The sequence below is a fragment of the Hippoglossus hippoglossus genome, chromosome 7 (genome assembly GCF_009819705.1).
Source record: "Hippoglossus hippoglossus isolate fHipHip1 chromosome 7, fHipHip1.pri, whole genome shotgun sequence".
In the NCBI taxonomy this organism is placed as follows: domain Eukaryota; kingdom Metazoa; phylum Chordata; class Actinopteri; order Pleuronectiformes; family Pleuronectidae; genus Hippoglossus; species Hippoglossus hippoglossus.
In genome coordinates, this window is record NC_047157.1 from 11,802,775 (window position 1) to 11,821,448 (window position 18,674).

The 18,674-nt window shown below is 40.0% G+C and overlaps 1 protein-coding gene and 1 long non-coding RNA gene across 2 annotated transcripts in view; both read right to left on the reverse strand.

The window, feature by feature from the left end:
- The window catches only part of LOC117764590, a 28,103-nt gene extending 13,615 nt beyond the window's left edge, over positions 1–14,488 (reverse strand). The window contains exons 1-2 of the long non-coding RNA XR_004614412.1: positions 14,388–14,488; positions 3,230–3,292 (exon numbers count right to left, since the gene is read on the reverse strand). This is a non-coding gene — a long non-coding RNA (uncharacterized LOC117764590). The remainder of the gene's footprint in view (positions 1–3,229; positions 3,293–14,387) is intronic.
- A 979-nt stretch (positions 14,489–15,467) lies between these two features.
- Positions 15,468–18,151, reverse strand: ela2 (elastase 2). The gene is made up of 8 exons (XM_034590652.1): positions 18,072–18,151; positions 17,779–17,867; positions 17,586–17,683; positions 17,137–17,256; positions 16,914–17,050; positions 16,304–16,449; positions 15,979–16,131; positions 15,468–15,553 (listed from the first exon to the last, which is right to left on the reverse strand). The coding sequence occupies exons 1-8, from the start codon at positions 18,106–18,108 to the stop codon at positions 15,536–15,538; spliced, it is 798 nt and encodes a 265-aa protein (XP_034446543.1). The 5' UTR covers positions 18,109–18,151; the 3' UTR covers positions 15,468–15,535.
- Between the last annotated feature and the right edge of the window lie 523 nt (positions 18,152–18,674).

Sequence of the window (18,674 nt, forward strand, 5' to 3'; positions counted from 1 at the left end):
ATCTTTTAGTGTCACTTGATAATCATTTAATAAAGGGCTCGTTCTTTTTTTAACAGCAGTGGTAGTAACCCTGGATCGCATTTCACACCCCACGGGTTACAGTGGTGGCGGGTTGCAGAAAGGGGGGGGGGGAACATGCATATACTCATTTCTGCAAAGTAAAATGACACTATATCAAATCAAGCATTTCCATATGTGGACTGCTGCTGCCGCTGTGGCTCTGGCAGTATAGGGGCGGCAGACCAAAAGATGGGCTGTGCTCTGCGGCGTGGTAAGAGACATTGGCATTCCGTGAACTCTGGGGCCTCCTACTGAGAGAAATCAGGAACTGTCTCTCAACCCATACGGAGCAGTTCCTTTAACTCGTCTGAGTCGGGAACAAGGCAATAATCCATGTCTGGTTTCTCTAGCCTACACTTGATGAATATTGACAAACGCTGAAACACTATTACTGTATCATAAAACAACATCAGAGACATGGAATCACAGTTATATGTATTTTTTATCCAAATCCCTTGACCTGTAGAGCAGCTGTTAATCAGGCAGTAAAACTAAGGTTGTGCAGACAAAAGAATGGGGGGGGGGGGGGGCACGGGTACGTGGGTATGGGAGACAGACTTACTTTGAAAAGTTAATAACTTCTACTTGACCATTAGACGTGGGAATTTGGGCCATAAATCTCAAGGGCACTCGAGACTTGTCTGGAGGCCAGCAAAGATAATTGGGCGGCGTTCTGCTGCGTTGGCCCTTCTACAGTAAGAGGATGTGTTTTCTGAATCAGGGAGCCATATATTGTCAACCAGTGCAGGTACACAGCAAAGGTCACCATGACCCGCTTGACCCTCACAGGTTGTCTGCATGGGGCAGGGAAAAAACCATCCAGGGGAGCATCTGCGTAGCCACCAATTTTCCGAGATGGTAGATGTTTCTTTTTGTTTTTGTGGTAGTAGAGACATTACCGCTTCCTCCTTCCATCTAAAAGAAATTAAATTAGCCACTTTGCCGCAGTGTGGGTCAGTGGCTCAGGCAGTGGCATTTCACTGGAAGCTCCCCTTTGCCAAGCTTGTCTTTACAGACATAAATTAGCCCAGGAGTGCTGGGCTAAAACATGTCAGGGGCTAAACGAAGATTGAGCGATGAGGTTGAACAGGGGAGACCGAGGACCAGGAGGACTGGTGGAATGGAGAAACTCTTGTCCTTCAACCCTTCCTCCCTCACAAAATAAAAGGAGGAGGGGACCTCCAGTCCTCCAGTACATGAGTTGGCACAAGTTAGAGCTCAGGAAGTCCAGGAGACGCCTCTGCCTGCCTTGAGAGTGAAACCTAAAACCAGTGACATAGCCAATACATGTCATATTCTCTCAGTCAAGAATAGTTTATTTTCGAAGGAATTTCAACCTAAAACCTGTTCATCATAATTATCCTGACTTGTTTGAAAAACCAAGGTGGATGGGTCTGGCCCAATTGCCAACAAGAGACCACTGTTATGTTTTTGTGAAAAAATAAAAAAAAATGCTTTTCAGCAAGACATAATTTTTCACATTTCCAAAACAATGACAAAATGTCTTGTTCTGCAGTGGAGGGAGTACATTTCCTTTCAGCAGTTGTCATTATAGTCAAGAATTTTGCAAATCTGTTAAAAATACATAATATCTGGGCCTCAAATTGCACGCAACATACCAGTTAAGTCACCCAGTCACATACATTCAGTGCCTACGGGTGCTTGGAGCAACTCCAGGTGCTTCATCTAAATAACCCCAGTCAGTGAAAAAGGCCAGGGAGACGCTGATCCAACTGCTCCCTGCATTTGGCCGAATCTCACTCCAGGTCTCAAGGAGACATTTTTATGTAAAGGAACAACAAGAACTACTGGACTTTCTCCCAGAGCTGTGTTGAAACAGATTGTAGGAAACATACATAAACTCGTTCAACTCAAGAGTTTAAATTGTCTATAAAATCTGATTCTTCTCCTTTTCAATAACAAACACAAGGAATGGAAGTATATTGTCTATGTCAAAGCAGAGATTTTAATGGGTTTTTCTTATAAGTAGAGTGTAATTACAGCAAGGCATTAAAATGGTACACCATTATGCCATTCATACTACGCTGCGTAATTGTATGTGAAATTATTGTCATGATTCAGTTATTTTCAGTTCAGGAGAGTGTACTGCATATTAATTTTTCTAAATTTTTTTTCTTTGATCAAACAATTTTACAGAACAGATTCCAACAGATCTGATAAAATCTCCAGTTTCCCATATACAAAATATTTGTGATTTAAAACTAAAATTTGTAATAAAACTAAAATTGCCTATTGTTTACATTTACTAATTGTTGCTGAGCTGCTTATTCACTTTCGGTTTCACTTCAACATGAATAAAGTTACATTAACTGGAATAAACAAAGGGGTTTATTTTCAATCCCTCTTTTGTGACCACGTATGTATCCTCACCTCATCAATGAGGTTTTCCGAGCAATCATCATTACTAAGGTGGTGAGTAAAATGCTGTCATGACCAATAAGAGTATTGGATCACGGATGAAAAGTGTGAGCTACATTAATATAATTTGTAAGAAATGTAACATATCGCTCTGAGTCTAAACACTGGGATCCACACTCCGCATTCAGGACCACTCTCCTGGTTTGAACTGAGATACATCTGGCAGATTGGCACGTTGCCTTATTAAATTCGATAATAAAATAAGTTTTTTTGTCCTGAACCTGTTTAAATCTTACCTCAAGGTGAACACATTTATTTCCTCTTTAAAGTAACTCGTAAATTAAATAAATAAAATTAAATAATAGTAAAATACAAATAAACATAAGTGTAAAACAATGAAAACAATCATTGTTCACAATCCATTAAAAAAAAAGAAGGTCTGTGCCTTTAAAAGTTCTTGTTCCACTATTAGCACCAAGTTGGTGAGGCTTGGCGTAGAACAGGGGGTGGGGGCTGAAGGGGGCTCCACTCTTCTGTTTAAAAAACCCTGAGGTATTAGGGTGGGCTAATCTTTAAAAGGTTAATTTATTCATAGAGATTTTGACAGAGATGTATGGCCGAACCAACATCTCAGGCACCTCTTCCCAGAGGGAGACGACTGGTGCAAAGAACAGAGAGGGAGAGAGGCAGCAGAGGAAAGGAGGAGGTGGGGGAGTTGAGCAGAAAGATGGAGTGCAGAGGAGAGACAGAGTGGGGAGTCAACATGCTATAAACACAAACACGTAATTACCTTATAGAGGCTGACGATGACTCTGGCCTTTAACCCGGTACACTTGGAGCTCTCCACTGTGTCCTTTCAAGTCAGGGAGGGAAATGTAAACTCTGTAAATTATACTCAACACAGAATATACAAATAATAAAAACAGAACACGTGTTTTGAATGGTGTTAGAATTTGGCTCGTTAGATAGTTTTTCATTTTCACGATTGGCAGCTATTATTATTTTTCAAAGAACAAAAAGACAAACAGATTTCAGTGAAGCTGCATCCAGCTCTGATTTTTCCGTTGTTGATTTACACGATTGAACTATTGGTAATCACTCTGTGTCTGTGAAGGTGGAGGGGGGCAAATGATCAATACTGGATCTAATTTTTTTCTCTTTTGTCCTTTGGAGCAAGACACAGGCTTTATATCAATTTTTGTTATTTATTCATTTAGTTTGTGAAGTAAATCTGTTGTGTTCCTACTGTAGAGGTAAATCAGTCTATCAACAAGATGCCATATTAACTACAAAGCAAACAGTAGACTGCATACCTTCCCCAAGGTCCAACTTAATTAATTAGATATATTTGTACACATTTAGATGTACAAAAACTGCACACACAAATCAAGATCCATGAATTATTTTCAGAGAAATCAAGAAAATCGCCCTATCTCAAAATGTTAAAGAAAGTGGTATGCACCTTCCCTGATCCATACCACATCCTTCCACCAAGTTTCAAGCTAATACGTCAGGTAGTTTTGCGTAACTTTGCCTAAAAGCAAACAAACAGATAAACTAGTATGCAAACATAACCTCATTGGCAGAGGTATATAAGCCAATCAGTTGTAGCTGCCGTCATGCCACTGAGAAACTCTGAGGAATCTGGACAAACTACAAGTGGAAGCCAGTGGAAGCATTGTGGCCTTGAGACAAAACAATGAAGCAAGTTATCAGCGTTAATCCCAGTGAGTCAATAAAGAACTACGGTTTTCCAGTTTCACCGAAGATGAGCTGCTGCGCTGCTGCAAACTACTCAGCAAGAAGAGATGAAGTGTGGAGAGCTGGAGTTCTTGTTGAAAACAAACTGCAACAAACCCACAACTGCAACAACACGTGCAGTGGAAAAATCATATGACATGATTCTGAAGAACAAGAGCAGGACTGTCTAGAAACATAAACACACACAAACACAAACACACACAGAGACACTTTCGCTCTCCAGTATTTGTTTACTTTGTAACTTAACTAATGGCTAAATAACCTGCCAGACCCGAATGAGTAAACATGCTGCAGTTGGTGATGTGGTTAAATTGCTTGTTTGCCAAGATTTGGCTGTTTGAGTTTTATTATACAAGTTCATTTCATGACTTTTACACATGGCACACACAATATATCACCATAGATAGGACCACCCAGGCCTGAAACTAATTTAGTTATTGTTGGTTGTTTAAGTCAGATATTTGTTCGAGTAATGACGGGTAAATGTCTAGTCGGGTGGCTGTGGATTATGAGGTAGGGAGCACCGTCCACTAACCAGAAGGTTCGATCTCCTCCGGTCCATATGCCAAAGTGTTATTAGGTGAGATGCTGAATCCCAAATTGCCCCTGATGGCTGCTCTAGCAGTTTGTGAATGGTGTGTGATTGATCCTTGATTTGTGTTTAGGCCTGGTTGCACCATGAGTGATTGTATAGCTAGTCAAAAGCTAAATTAACCAGACTTGTAAACCTTTCATGATTCAGATTTGATCATGTATTGATTTGTATGTGTTGAAACTAAAACCAAAGCTGATTTTCAAGTTGCATTATTCACACCAGTTTGATCACAGGATCATTTGTGTTTACTTGTGGTATTTGCGCGAGGAACACAAAGTAAAAACAGAACCCGAGCAGTGGCCAGTTTTATGACCTGCTAGCTCGGCGCCAGGATCTCTCTCTCCGGTCAGTTTCATTCTCAGCACTGATTGGTTTTCGTGACTTTGAGTCATACAAATTTTTCACTGGAGTTAAAATATTTCAACTCGATCTAGTGAAGCGAATGATATGATTTTTGAGTCTAGCGAGTCCGTCGCAATGCCTATTTTTATCTTTGCATTGACTTTGTATGTAATCACATCACACAAAAAATACGCTTTGCATTTGGGTGTGAACGTACTGTTACATTAAAGGTTTAATCTATATATCTTATATCTGTTCAGGAACAAAAAATGTATAAATAGCCAAGTATCGTAACACTTCATCAAGCAAAGTTTGACTTCTGGAAAAATAACTAATGTCCATAAGAATCAGCTCTTGAAGTGGACTGACACACTACACAGAATGAAAACAAGGTGCATACACATGTAAAGCCTTCAGTTTGAGTTAAATGATGCTGAAAGCATAACATGGAGATTTCAGACTGTCAGTCTTTTACGGTGAAGGCTTCTCTCTAAAACATTTAGCGACTGTGAAAATAAACAGAAAATCCTAAACAATCAGGGCGTCTGCGTGGCTGTGCCTACACAAAACTAAACAGAGGAGGGACTGATGTGGTGTTTCATAGTGAAGCCCAGCAGCCCTCTGGACCGGCACAACGAGGAATGAAGTGATGCCTTGTACGTCTCCATCCATAACATCTAGGAGGTTTGAAATCCATCAACCGAATTTGGAGCACTCATATTATCTGATATCAAATGTGCTTCTGCTCATGTCATATATTAACATTGACAAAATGTTGCAACATTAAATATGTAATTTTATTATCCAGCCGTCTAAGAAAACTTCACCAGGTGTATCCAGTTCAATACAACCAACCTTCTCCCACATCAGTGTTTAAAACACCTGATGTATTCTGCAAGTCCTTCACCACTCACTGAGACAATAACTTAATTTGTACTGTAAGGGGGGGTTCCTCCAAGTCGCCACACATCACAGCATGCTCACATTTTTAGCTTTCCTGTTCTCCACTTAAATTATCTTTTTAATAATTTTTTTACGACCAATTGAACATTGAAAAGCTTAAATATATAATTTTTCACGTGGTTATTGTAGCTAATTTCTTACACATTTTCCACATATGACCTTTTTAAATTTGACCTTCTCAGTTTGGTTATTAATTTTGAACTTTATTAGAACAACACGGACAGACAAGGTACATAATAATAATTCACAACCCGTCAGCATTGATTTGTGACAGCTATGATGATGGGCCGGATCCAGGTCCTCAGGCAAACGTTGAAAACCCACTGGTTGTTACTCTCTGTGTGTACAGCGGGCAGCATGACCAGGATTTTGGGTTTTGAACTCTTCTTTATGGGCAAAACATTTTAGAAATCTAAGTTGGATATATTATGCGTTACACCTCACTGTGCCTGCACAATGCATAAACATTATATCTTTGATTTTTTCATATTGCTATTGATGAAAATTATACTGTGACAATTAGACTTTTTATTGCAGAGCCATACTCTACATGTATATTGTTATCATAATATCATGATATTTTACAACAATCTCATCTAATTGAATTAAAATCAACGGAGTGAATCTAAAATGATGATGAAAATAACAAATTACTGAGAATAAAAAAGAATCATAGTAGTTATGAATATATCATTTATTATTATTGAATTACAAATACGTTTCCTTTCTCTGCTCCTATGGTAACAGCTGAGAAGTGAGTTTGAGCCAATAGAAGTCTGTTCTTTTTCCCTTGATCAAGGCACTTAACCCTCATCTGAGCCAGTGGACAGGGCATCACTGGAAAGAGAGCACTCGCCAACTTCCCCATGAACTCAGGTTTAAACAGAAAAAAAAAGGATAATAGGCCAGAAGTGATGCTGTCATTGCATGTTAACCCTTGTGATGTGGAACCTCTGCACTGTGACACACAGACGTGACCCTGACAGTCCAGACTTCAACGCAGACAAGGAGGAGGTGGGAACATATCCCCCAACATCTCTTTCACCTTTCCTCCCTCCTTCGTACAGACGTTTCGGGCCAAGACGATCTCTCGCCCTCCCTGTCTCCCCTCTACTCTTGCTCTGGGCGCATCTAATTGAAGCGATCTCGGGGCTGAGAGAGTTCCGTTTCTTCTCTAATCCCTCCACTGGGGGAGGCTCACATGGTCTTAATTACCCCCACCCCACCCCAGAACACTGGGTCCCCTCTCTCTGCTCCCTCTCCATCCGTCTCACCGGCCTACTCCTCTACCAATGCACCGGCCCGGGCCCTTTTTCAGCAGTTTATGTTATTAAGCACACACTGCCGAGTTCCTGTCCTTCACAGGGGCCTGGAGATGTTATCTCCCCTGCCGCCATATACAGTTACCTCCAAAATATTCCATAAATTAGATTGGGATTGGCAATTCAGAATACAGAGGTGGAGGTTGAGGTGGTCAGGGATTGGTTGGGGATGGGTAGGTGTGGGGGCAGTGGGAGTAAAGGGAAGCTCAGTGTAAGTAATAGCAAAGGAAGATCTAAGTATTTACATTGGATGGAGAAGCAATGGGAGGTATGTCACTGGCACAGCGTAGGTGAGCAGGGGAGAAGTGGACGTTGCTTAAGGGCTTAGGGATAAGGAGGAGAGGAGACTCAAATCCAGTTCCTATTTGGATAGAGATTCTTTTAGAGGTGGAGTTGAATATCTAGTCTGAAAAGAGTTAGACTGGGCATTTATTGGGTTTGGGGGGGGGTGTTCTGTTCTGTGCAGTGATATGTAGGCATCCCCCTCCTGTAATTAAACAAGGCTGTATTTGGACAAGTGACTTTTCAAGCCCCGAACAGCTCTGTCAATCCCCAGAGCATGGAGAAAGGTCCTGAGCCGGGACATCCGTGGCCAATTAGATTAGGAGGAACCTGTGAGGTCTCCAAACAATGGGCTCTCAGAGGATCTGCAATAACACAAACATGGCCCCTGACACACGGCTCCAGCACTTCAAAAGAAACTATTACAGCTTTAAGACGAAGCAGTTAAACACACATACAAACAAATACTAATTAATTACAATGGCACCGTAATTGCAAAGGCTCATGGTCAAAAACAGCTTGTTCCATGGGTATGGACTGAAGTCTTGATACTTAGTGTGCTGTTAACCATTATAATTTATACACAGAAGTGCAAGTAACAATTACTATTTAACCTCATTCCTCTCAGACAAGCAAAACACTGACATGGCAACTGGAAACACAACTTAAAAAACTAGAATCAGTAGGGCACATTCCTCCACCAAGGCCCAACAGTCCAACTATTAACCATATTTTAAATTAGCTAGATCCACAACATTTTATTTTGATCTGCACCATATTGCACACACACATATCAGTCACCTAAATATGTTTCATCAAGATCAATTAATTATTCTGTGAGAAATTAAGAAAAATGTTGGACAACTCAATGATAAAGAAAGTGACCAAAAAAATTCCTGGATCTGCTCCCTGACCCAAACTTGTTCCTTCCACCAAGTTTCATAGGAATCAACCCAGTAGTTTTTCTCCAGTCTTGCTTCAAAACCAACAAACCAACAAACAAATGAACAGGGGTGAAAACATAACCTCTTTGGTGGAGGGATAAAAACCAAACAACAACATGTAACTTGTGTAGATTACAGCCAACTGGTTTCCTATTCTCAGCGGAGGTGAAATCTAATAGGTCTGAAATGGAAAGAAACACCGGCCGAGACAGACAGCGACTAAATGAGACCTTGTTTGGTCTTTGTTCAGGAATTAGTACGGCGGTTGAAGCAGGTATGAGCAAACATTAAAGGGAAGAGGGAAATGGGAGCACTGGGTCTGGGTCAAGGGTTCAGCCTTAACCTTGGGGGCTGACTGATTTAAATTCTGTTACCGGCTCAACTCCATGCATGGCTAATGTGGCACACTGTCCCTTTAATTATGGCTGACCTCCTAGCCGAGCCGGTGGTGGTCTGCAGCTCTCAAGACAGAGCGCCTCATGATCTGAGAAGGGTGGGGAATCAATTAAAAAAAATTAACTCCTACCAACTTGCTAATTACCACCGTGCACGTTCAGTTAGGGCTCTGAGAGGGAATTGTAAAATTTTATTGGACTGGTGGAAGAATGGAAACACAACACTGAACAACAGAAGTGCATCAGCAGCTCCAGCCTGCACAGAAGTTTTATGGAGGAAAACACCACAACTGACAAGTTTTCCAATAATTTAGACGGCCACCATTAAGAAAACACAATAGCTCTGGTAACAGTCACCCACTGAGGTTATAGAGGGAATAAAGTAAACGTCTAATCATGCAAAGAAGAAGCGATGGAAAAAATGTTTTTTTGCTTTTATGATCTTTGCTGGAAGAACATTCAACAACTTTACTTCATTTGACAGAGAAATGTTGAGAAACTTCAGCTTAGTCTCTCCCTGCTGATTTGGTTTTGTCCCACTCAGTTGGGATTTATATCCAAGTTTGATCATGGAGCCCATCTCCCACTTCAAGATACTCCTTTTTCTAGATTTATTTTCTCGATGCAGTTTCCTTGATGCAGTTATTCTACGTATTTGGCTGATTGACAGTGATGTTAGACATGCTCTATAAGTGTCTGAAGGCCATGGGCTATTGGCAAAGAGACTTACTTTTACCATCCACATATGTTACACCAATTGATAATTACCTTTTGCACCTTTCTTTAAAACATCTGTTGAAGCAATTATTTTAAAAAAAAAATATTCAGGAGCAAGTGGCATGTTCGGTTGTATTTAAAATGTGTCAGGACAAACCTGCTCCTTACACACCCATCTCCTGCAGCAGTTGTGTCAGGGACAATCTGTTCCCCATTTGAGTTTCCTGATACACATAAAATGCACGACGTCGAGCGAGAGTGTTGCGTTGGAGTCAAAAAGGAGCCCCTGAGCCCCCGATGATAGGGCACCAACTCCTGATGTGGAGCTGCTAGAGGCTGCCTGTGTTTGCCTGTCCTCCACTCTGGAACATGTGGTTTTGGTTACCGAATGTTTTACTGCTCAACAATGTTTCTGCCTTAGAGCTCGGCACACTGCATAAAGACTACTTTGTCCCATGATGCCCACACGGGAAGAGTCTGCCTCATTGCACACACACATACACACACACACACTCACAAGGTGATGATGACATCAGCAAGGCCACTAAACCCATGTCGATAAAAAGGTACCATTTTCCTCCTGGACGGTAACATTTTAGTAGTGCCCTCCTGTGCCTCTTCTTAAACAGCACAACTGTAAGTCAAAGCTAATATTTTCAATGTCCATTTCTCCTGTGCTGATATCAGAGTTTGACTCTCTTGCATGTCCACTATCCACTGCTTTACCAGTGCTTGCTAAAATAGCACACGCCACGACCAAACCCAAGTCTCTGACAGACGGATCACTGGATAAAAGTAATAGCAGACGTGTCACCAGGGCCATGTGCGCGGCGCTGAAACTAATAAAGATCAGACGTTAGGAGTAGTGCATTTAATAAAACTAACAATGAAACAAGAACTTGGAAAAAGTGGAATTACACACGTGCCTATGAAAGCAAATAAAACTTCAACATGGAACCATAAATTACTGAAGTGTAACAATGGGATCTCATCAGCCAATAATCTGGTTCGGAAAAGTGTACAAAGTCAGGAAGGTGACAAGTGAACACAGCGAATGTCACTAACCTGACATCACACCTGTAGCTCTTTTCATTTGCACTGGTCTTTTACAACAAGAAAAATGTGACCGTGATCTCATGGCCCTGTTTGAAGGAGGTGATTAGCACACCCTGGAGTGCACGAGTGAAAGGGCTACGGGCAAGTTGGAAGATGTCTGGCATGAAGTCACTGCGGTTGTCACTTGGCGCACTTAAATCATGTTCTTGAGCACCAAAGTGGTGCTAAACACTGGTCATATGCAATGACAGAGCCGGTGCAGAGGGGCCACTTAACAGCTTCTGCCCTGCATGTTCTTTGTTTAAACTCCATTTCCCAGCAGCGAACCCGCCACGGGCAACAAGCCCCGACTAGCACCGGGGTGGCACAGACAAGCACATGCACATACAGTTGGTTTCAGCTGTGCTTGAACTTGAAAAGGTCCATGCGTGGGCCATATGTCTACCCTCACAGTCCATCACAGCATCCGTCTCACACCCAAAACATTTTGCACACACCCTGAGGCCAACAACATGTGTAGTATTCAGTAGCCCTCTAACCCCGGACATACTAACAGATGGACAAGGGTCAAAGCAGAGTCAGAGAGTGACATCCAGGAATTCTGCGGAGTGCCAAAAACATCTCATCGCAGTGCAGAAGAGGCTCAAAGGTTACATTTGTTAAACATTATTGCTTGTTGGGTTCAGTTTATGCGCTGGAAACCTCACACCTGCTGGTGTCCAGGGCTCTGCCAGAAATTGCCGCCAGAAAGGCCGTTTCATATCAAAGATGTTTTCAATAACAATGCAGATTTACTGACAAAATTATTTCCGTGTACCCACTGACAGCATCATACATTTAATAATCCTGGCCGTCAGAGCAGTTAGCTGAAATGAGCAAGAAAGAACCTCTCTTTCACCATAAAAAAATATACTGGCATTTTATAGATATAAAGTCAAACAGAGTCGATTCGGTTATGAAATTAAATTTCATCCAGCAGCAACCATCTAACATAGATGTCTTTTGTGCATGGTTGTATTTTATAAGGGTTTGTACACATCTCCAATGAAATAAATAATAAGTATTACCTTGAAGCCTCAATAACATAAAAAAAACGAAATCCTACATTTAAACACAGATATTATCATTTCAGGTAACATGCAATGTTTTAGTCTATAACGCAGTTGAAATGTATGAAGCATCTCTTACTCTGAAAATACCACAGTACATCATCCCTCTGACGGAGCTGCAAAATAGTTATGTGTCGCCATCTTGTGGCAAAAGAAAACAATACTAGGACACACTGAGAAAGTTACCACTGAACCTCTGCCAGTTTTCAGTAAAAGGCCTTGTGTCAGGTGCCAAAATGTCATTACTGATTTTGAACATTTTACTAAAAGAGAATGAAAACTATTTAATTAAGGACATCCTATTAAGACTTAATCAAACAGAAGTAATCCTGTGCTTAATGTCAACAACAAACCAATCACAGCTAAAGAAGTCGTCTGTGTGGAGCCAACACATCCAAATTAGTTTTTACTGTCTCCGATTTGCCATGATAAATCTCTTTACTACCATAACCCCATTAGTTGTATTCATCTTATGACCACTGATTGTCTTTCTCAGTGTGGTTTGTCTATGTTTAGTAGAGGTTCTTATGATTTCATAAATAGTTTACCCTTGACATATGAATATTTTTTTCTAAATGAATCTTCCTGGAGCAGAGTCTGTTGTCATGTGATTTTGAAAAAGTACTGTAGATGAATTTAATAGCAGTAGTTTAATAAGTAATTTTACATTACATCATCTTATTTTCCCATCTAAATACCATGTCTCTATTAGAATGGCACTCAGTAGAGCTATACCTTCACCATATTGATGCACCATATTGCAAACACTTATTTCCTGATTTTTTTCACCAAAATTGAATGGGTCCTTCCCAAAACCGCACCGCATCCTTCCACCAAGTGTCATAAAGTGGTGATCCGTCCAGTAGTTTTTGCACAATCTTGCCAACTAATTAACAAACAACCCAGATGAAAACATCATGATAAACGATTCAATTCAATAATACAAGCGGCACACTTTACTGTAGATTTTGCCCAAAACACATAAGTCACTGGATAAATTACAATATGCACTGTTATGATGGAGGTTGTGAGTAAGTAATGATACAGCGGACACTGTCTGAAAACATCAGAGGAGAAATGAAAGATAAGGTTGCTTATTTAACAGCAATGACTTGTTTTCCTGGGTTTCTAATGATAATTAACATGCAAATGAGCCCTGGGAGCAAAACAGTGGCTCAGTGGTTTTTGTTCACATCATGGTTATAAATGAGATCTTTCCAGGTACAAGACAGGACAGTAATTGGGGTTGTGACTAAAGAATCTGTAATATATAAAAACTGTATTGGAACGCTCCCAGGGGAGGCTGGTCCAGAAGGGAGCGAGTACAGAAAATAATGTGAAATAAAGTAGTTTTAGGTTTGGTGTTTCCATCACTCTGTTGCCTTTTAAAAAGCCATATCCTCCAGGACTTTAGTAAACAATGTTAGCTATTTCCACTTGTATTTTACTAACAAGAAACTGATTATCAGTGCAGTTTATATAAACTGCTATTTTATAAAGATGAAGGACAGATAAGTAGTACATCTGTATGCACTCTTTTCACTGAAATGTATTAAATGTATGTATTAAATGTACACAATGTATATAGTAAACGTTTTAAAGTTACTTATCAATGAGTCTGTTTTTGAACAAAGCTGATCTCACGCATGAATTACCCTTTATGAGATCAATATAATTTCTTTAATTTAATGTTAACGTCCTATTCACAACCTCCATGTAAACAGAAATAAATAAGTGAATAACTGAGCTCCCCTTTTGAACATGAAATAATTAGTGAAAGGATGAAGATGACCTGGTGTAGTTCCTGGAAACTAAAATGTTCAATCATTAAATGTAATTATCTAGACGTATGGATTTTAGGTGGTTTAACCAGAATTGATCAGTATGATGGTGGTGGCCCTTGTGCTTGAGTCTTCTGCAGCTGCTGTAGGTTCAGAAACAACTTTCTGTTCCACACTCATTCTCTCTCTCTCTCTCCTCTAACTGCATCATAACATAAACTCTAAAACCCACTTGACAACCCTTAAGGAAAGCCGTGGGACTTTGTTAATAATTATGAATCTTTCAAATACTTCATTACATTAATTTTAAATACACCTGTATAAATTAGTATACCTGAATGAATTACAAGTCCCACACCCTAATGCCACAGACAACAGTTCACTGACGTCCCCAGATGGTTTGACCTCCACCAGTGAGGTTGTGTTCGCACATGAACACACTAAAGACAGAACAGTGTTGTATTCATGTGTTTAAAGTGTTTAAACACTTATTTAACACCTCTTCACACATGTAGTTTATAATTGCTATTACCACCATTTCCTTTTTCAGAGTGTTTGTTGTTAGCATTGACCGTTTAAACGTATTAGCTTCTCCTGAGCGGCTGTAGAAAGAGTCATGAACTAGAAACATGAGTTGATAATGAGGAAGATGAAAGAGAAACAGAGAATTAATAAACTTACAGCAGGTCAGAAAAACTCCTCAGAGACATTCCATCAAACAGGTGAGCACCGTGATGTCTAATTACTTCTTCTTCTGCTGCAGCTACTCCATAGTGTACCTGCAATACCGCAGTCCAGCAGCAGTGTTCCCCAAGTGGACAGAGAGGAAACTGCAAGTCCACAAACTTACTTCCACAAACACCTTTTCTGCACGTGCAGATGAAACTTTCAAAATGTTTCAGTGAGCCCTAGGGCATTACTTTTAAATGAAGCTTAAAATACAGCTATTAAATTATTTTGTTGTAACCTCATACACTTAAAGGACAGTGACATATTTTTGGCTTTGCAAAAAACAAAAAAAGCTGTAAATAACATTTAGAAAAACAAATTTCAGAAACTGTAGGCTTCAATGTTTTTCTCTCATGATCAGTGAATATATAAGTGTGACATGACAAACATTAAGGGTGTTGTGGCCTGAGTCAAAGCTTCCTAAGGTGGATTGTGTTGTGAGATTTGGACTCATGCTGTAAGTATTTATTTTTCTTTTATTCTTTATATCATGAAAACATAAGAATAAATTTAAAATTCAACTTGATTTATAAAGCACTTTAAATGAGTATTGTTGATCCAAAGTTCTTTACAACACAAAAATAACAGTGAAATTAAAAACAAGACAAAAAAACCTTGTCATTATTATTGTCACTACCATCACCACTACCAGTAATAACAATAACAACAAGAACAATTTAGGAACATTGAAAATCTAACAAATAAAAACATAAAAACAGTTTTTTCAGTTTACTTTTGTTGAAAACTTCTATTGAGGGGGATAGTCTGATGATGGGAGGGAGGGAGTTCTAGAGTTTTGGGGCAGCGATGGAGAAGGCCCTGTGAAAAAATGAAACAGGGACAGAGACATGCATGGAGGCTCTGTCACTGGTAGCATATTGATTCTTAATGAAATGCTTATTATGTAATGTAATGTAATTATGTTCTGTGAATATAGCAATAATGAGTGTTCACATGTTAATACATAACATACACATTTTAGTGAGTGATGTTTTCTTTGTCTAAAGCACAAATAACAAAGGACACCGTGTTACCGTATACATTCTGTATTTGATGATCAAGTGCAACCAGCAACAATGACACAAAATAGTCGAACATATTTAGTATGTGGTCATCACCTGTAAAAAGAAAGAATAAAGACAATATTTAAAATAAAGCATTACAGCACCTCTTTATCACAAAATGTACACTTACTATTCCTCTGCTACCAAAACTGAAGGTTTAAATTAAAAAATTTGATTAATATTTTATACTTTGTATAATTCCAGTAAATTATTTATGGAGAGTTGCTGGATTTCATATCAAACCATTTCTCAGATTTTGAACATCAGGAGCCATTTAATAAAGAAACAAATGCCCTTAAGTAGTTTTAAAAAACTCCTGTTGTTTGATTTGTCCATGAAGCCGGTAAACCAGTAAATTATCTCAAGATGGGGACAAAGTTTTAACCATTTTAGCATGTGCCAAAAAGAAACAAAACCATCTTTAATGTATGATGAAATCTTTGGAGAAATATTCTAATATTCAATGCTTTCCCACTCACGTTGTTGATCCAGGGGATGTAGGCGCTGACCCTGGTGAAGACAGAGGGCTTCTTGGGGTAGTTGCAGCCCATGCTTGAGCCGAAGCTCACCACACCGTGGACTTCCCAGGAGCCATCAGGACTCTCACAGTTCAGGGGACCGCCAGAGTCTCCCTACACGGCGACAACAAATGTTCCGATGACACATGATGGAAAATGCTTTCAGAAAAATAAATATTTGTAGATCTAAATCTTAATGATGCAATGTTTAGCTGTGCTTTTCATTTTAAGGCTGGACCTTTTTTTTGACATAAGTTTGTAAAAATGTTAAATGAGTGTGACTCACATTGCAGCTGGCCAGGTCTCCTGCTCCTCCAGCACAGACCATGTTGTTGGTGACCAGGCTGCCCCACCAGTCGGGCTTGGTGCAGGTGGCCTGTCCGACCACAGGGAGGAGGGCCTGCTGCATGATGTCAGCGATGGGACCTCCAGCTTTACACAAGAACAGGGAATTCACAGTCAAGACCACTTCATTCAAGGTAAAGTCTCGTGCAAAATTCACTTGAAACGTTTACTCGTTTTAAACCAAGTTTTTTCATGGATTATTATGTTTTTCCAGGATGAACAGAGTTTATAGATTACGTCTGTTTACTGTGGCCAAAATTGTAACATTTATTTTTTTGATTATTGGGAAATTGAGGGGAAGTTAAAGTCCCCTCAGTCCTGGTAAATTTCATGGCCAATGACATTTCAGTTGATGATTAACCTCTTGAGTCCTGGGATAAAAATTAAATTTAACAGGAGAATTTAAAACTTTACTGATATTACAAGAACTTACTGTTTCCAGCCTTGGTTGACAGCTGTTTTCTTCTGCTTACATATTGCTGTTCCATCTCCTTACACTTATTCTGTTGTTTAATATTGTTCTACTTTTTTTTATAAATGATGTAACTTACTCCAGAGACGTCCCCAACCAGTGACGTAGCATGGAGCTCCATGAGCCTGGATGTCACCAGCGTTGGGAAGACAGGCGGCCATGACGGCATCAGAGAAGGTGACGGGAGTCGCCAGTTTGATCAGGGCAATGTCGTTACTGGAGCAATGAATAGAAACACATTTAGAAACAGCAGAACACCACTTAGCCATATTGTGATATATTGTTACTATGACTGAGCCCACCGAATTCTGTAGGAGTCCCAGTTCTCGTGGACGACGATCTTGGCGGGGCTGATGGCGATGGAACCAGACTCGTCGTTCTTCAGGTTGTGTTTTCCCATGTAGACTCTGTAGGTGCGACTGCTGCTCAGCCACAAAACAAATTAAATAAAAGTAATTAAAAATCACAACTTTTTATAAAAACGTTACAAGTACCAATACAATTACCTCGATTACCGCCACCATAACAACTTCATCAATTATTAATTTCTGACATCAACAAAATAGCTTTTTCCTTAAACTGTTCAATAACGGCTAAAGTAATCAATTTTACTCACATATATTTCTTTTAAACTATAAATCTTTCTGTGCTGCCTCTATCACCATGTATGACAAACACCCTGTCCACCACAGGTCTCTATCTCTGTCTAAACCTTCCTAGTTCACATTTCTAAAACTTGTTGCAGTCATACCCGATGCAGTGAGCAGCAGTGAGGACCCACTGGCTGGAAATCAGAGTGCCACCGCATGTGTGGTAGAAGTTGCTGCCACTCTTGTACTGCAGAGACACCTGAGGGGGGATAAGACAACGACGGCACATTAACGTTTTATGACTTTAGGAAACGGACAGAAGACAGAATTTAGAGACGATCTGAAAGATTTTACCTGCCAGGGCCAGCTGTGCTCACGGACATCTTCTCCACCAACCACCCTGGTGACGGTGGGGGGGAATGTGGGCAGGCCGCACCCGTAGGCTGAGAGACATCAGAGCAGAATATGGTGATTGATAAATTAACTCATTAAGGGAAGACTGACTGAGCTTTAGACACCTTTATAGCAAAAACATTATTTCCAAGCATTTGAATGTGATTCTGTTAAGCTCAATAAACTCAATGCTTCATATGTAAAGGAATGTGTCCTGGTTAATGTAGCAAAGCAAACGGAGTGAAGGATCTTACCACCAGCAACAAACAAAGCCAGGATCACAAACTTCATGGTGACTGTCTTCAGAGAGGTTCAGACACCTGCTCCTGCTTATATACTGCTATAACAGACCTCAGGCGTGTTGCGTAACGTTCGCAGCGCAGCCAGGAAAAGTAGGTGGGAAAAATAAAGCAACCTTGGAGATAAGTAACCATAGATATCCCCAAATACATCCACCTGCACCTCAGCCTCTGTGTGAACCTCCCAGATGTCTCACAGCGACCAGAGCTGGTCAGCTCTTTTTACTTTTTAAGTTTCCACTCTGTGGTTATACGCTTATTTAAACATGCTCTATCAAAACAATAAGAGATAAACTATACTTGAAAACACACATTGTTCACTTAGGATTTAAATAACTTTTTTATTACAAAGTCTACTTTTGGAATGGGCAACAGAAATCATTCATCTTAATGCATGTGTAAACATATGGATATGAAGAATTTCAAATGATATATGCAAATATGCAACTTATTGTAAGTGTTAAAAATGTAAACAAATTGTACTCAAAACGTATTTGAATTGATCCCACATCATGTGATGCTATGAAGTTTCTACACATAAGACACATCCCTCATGTG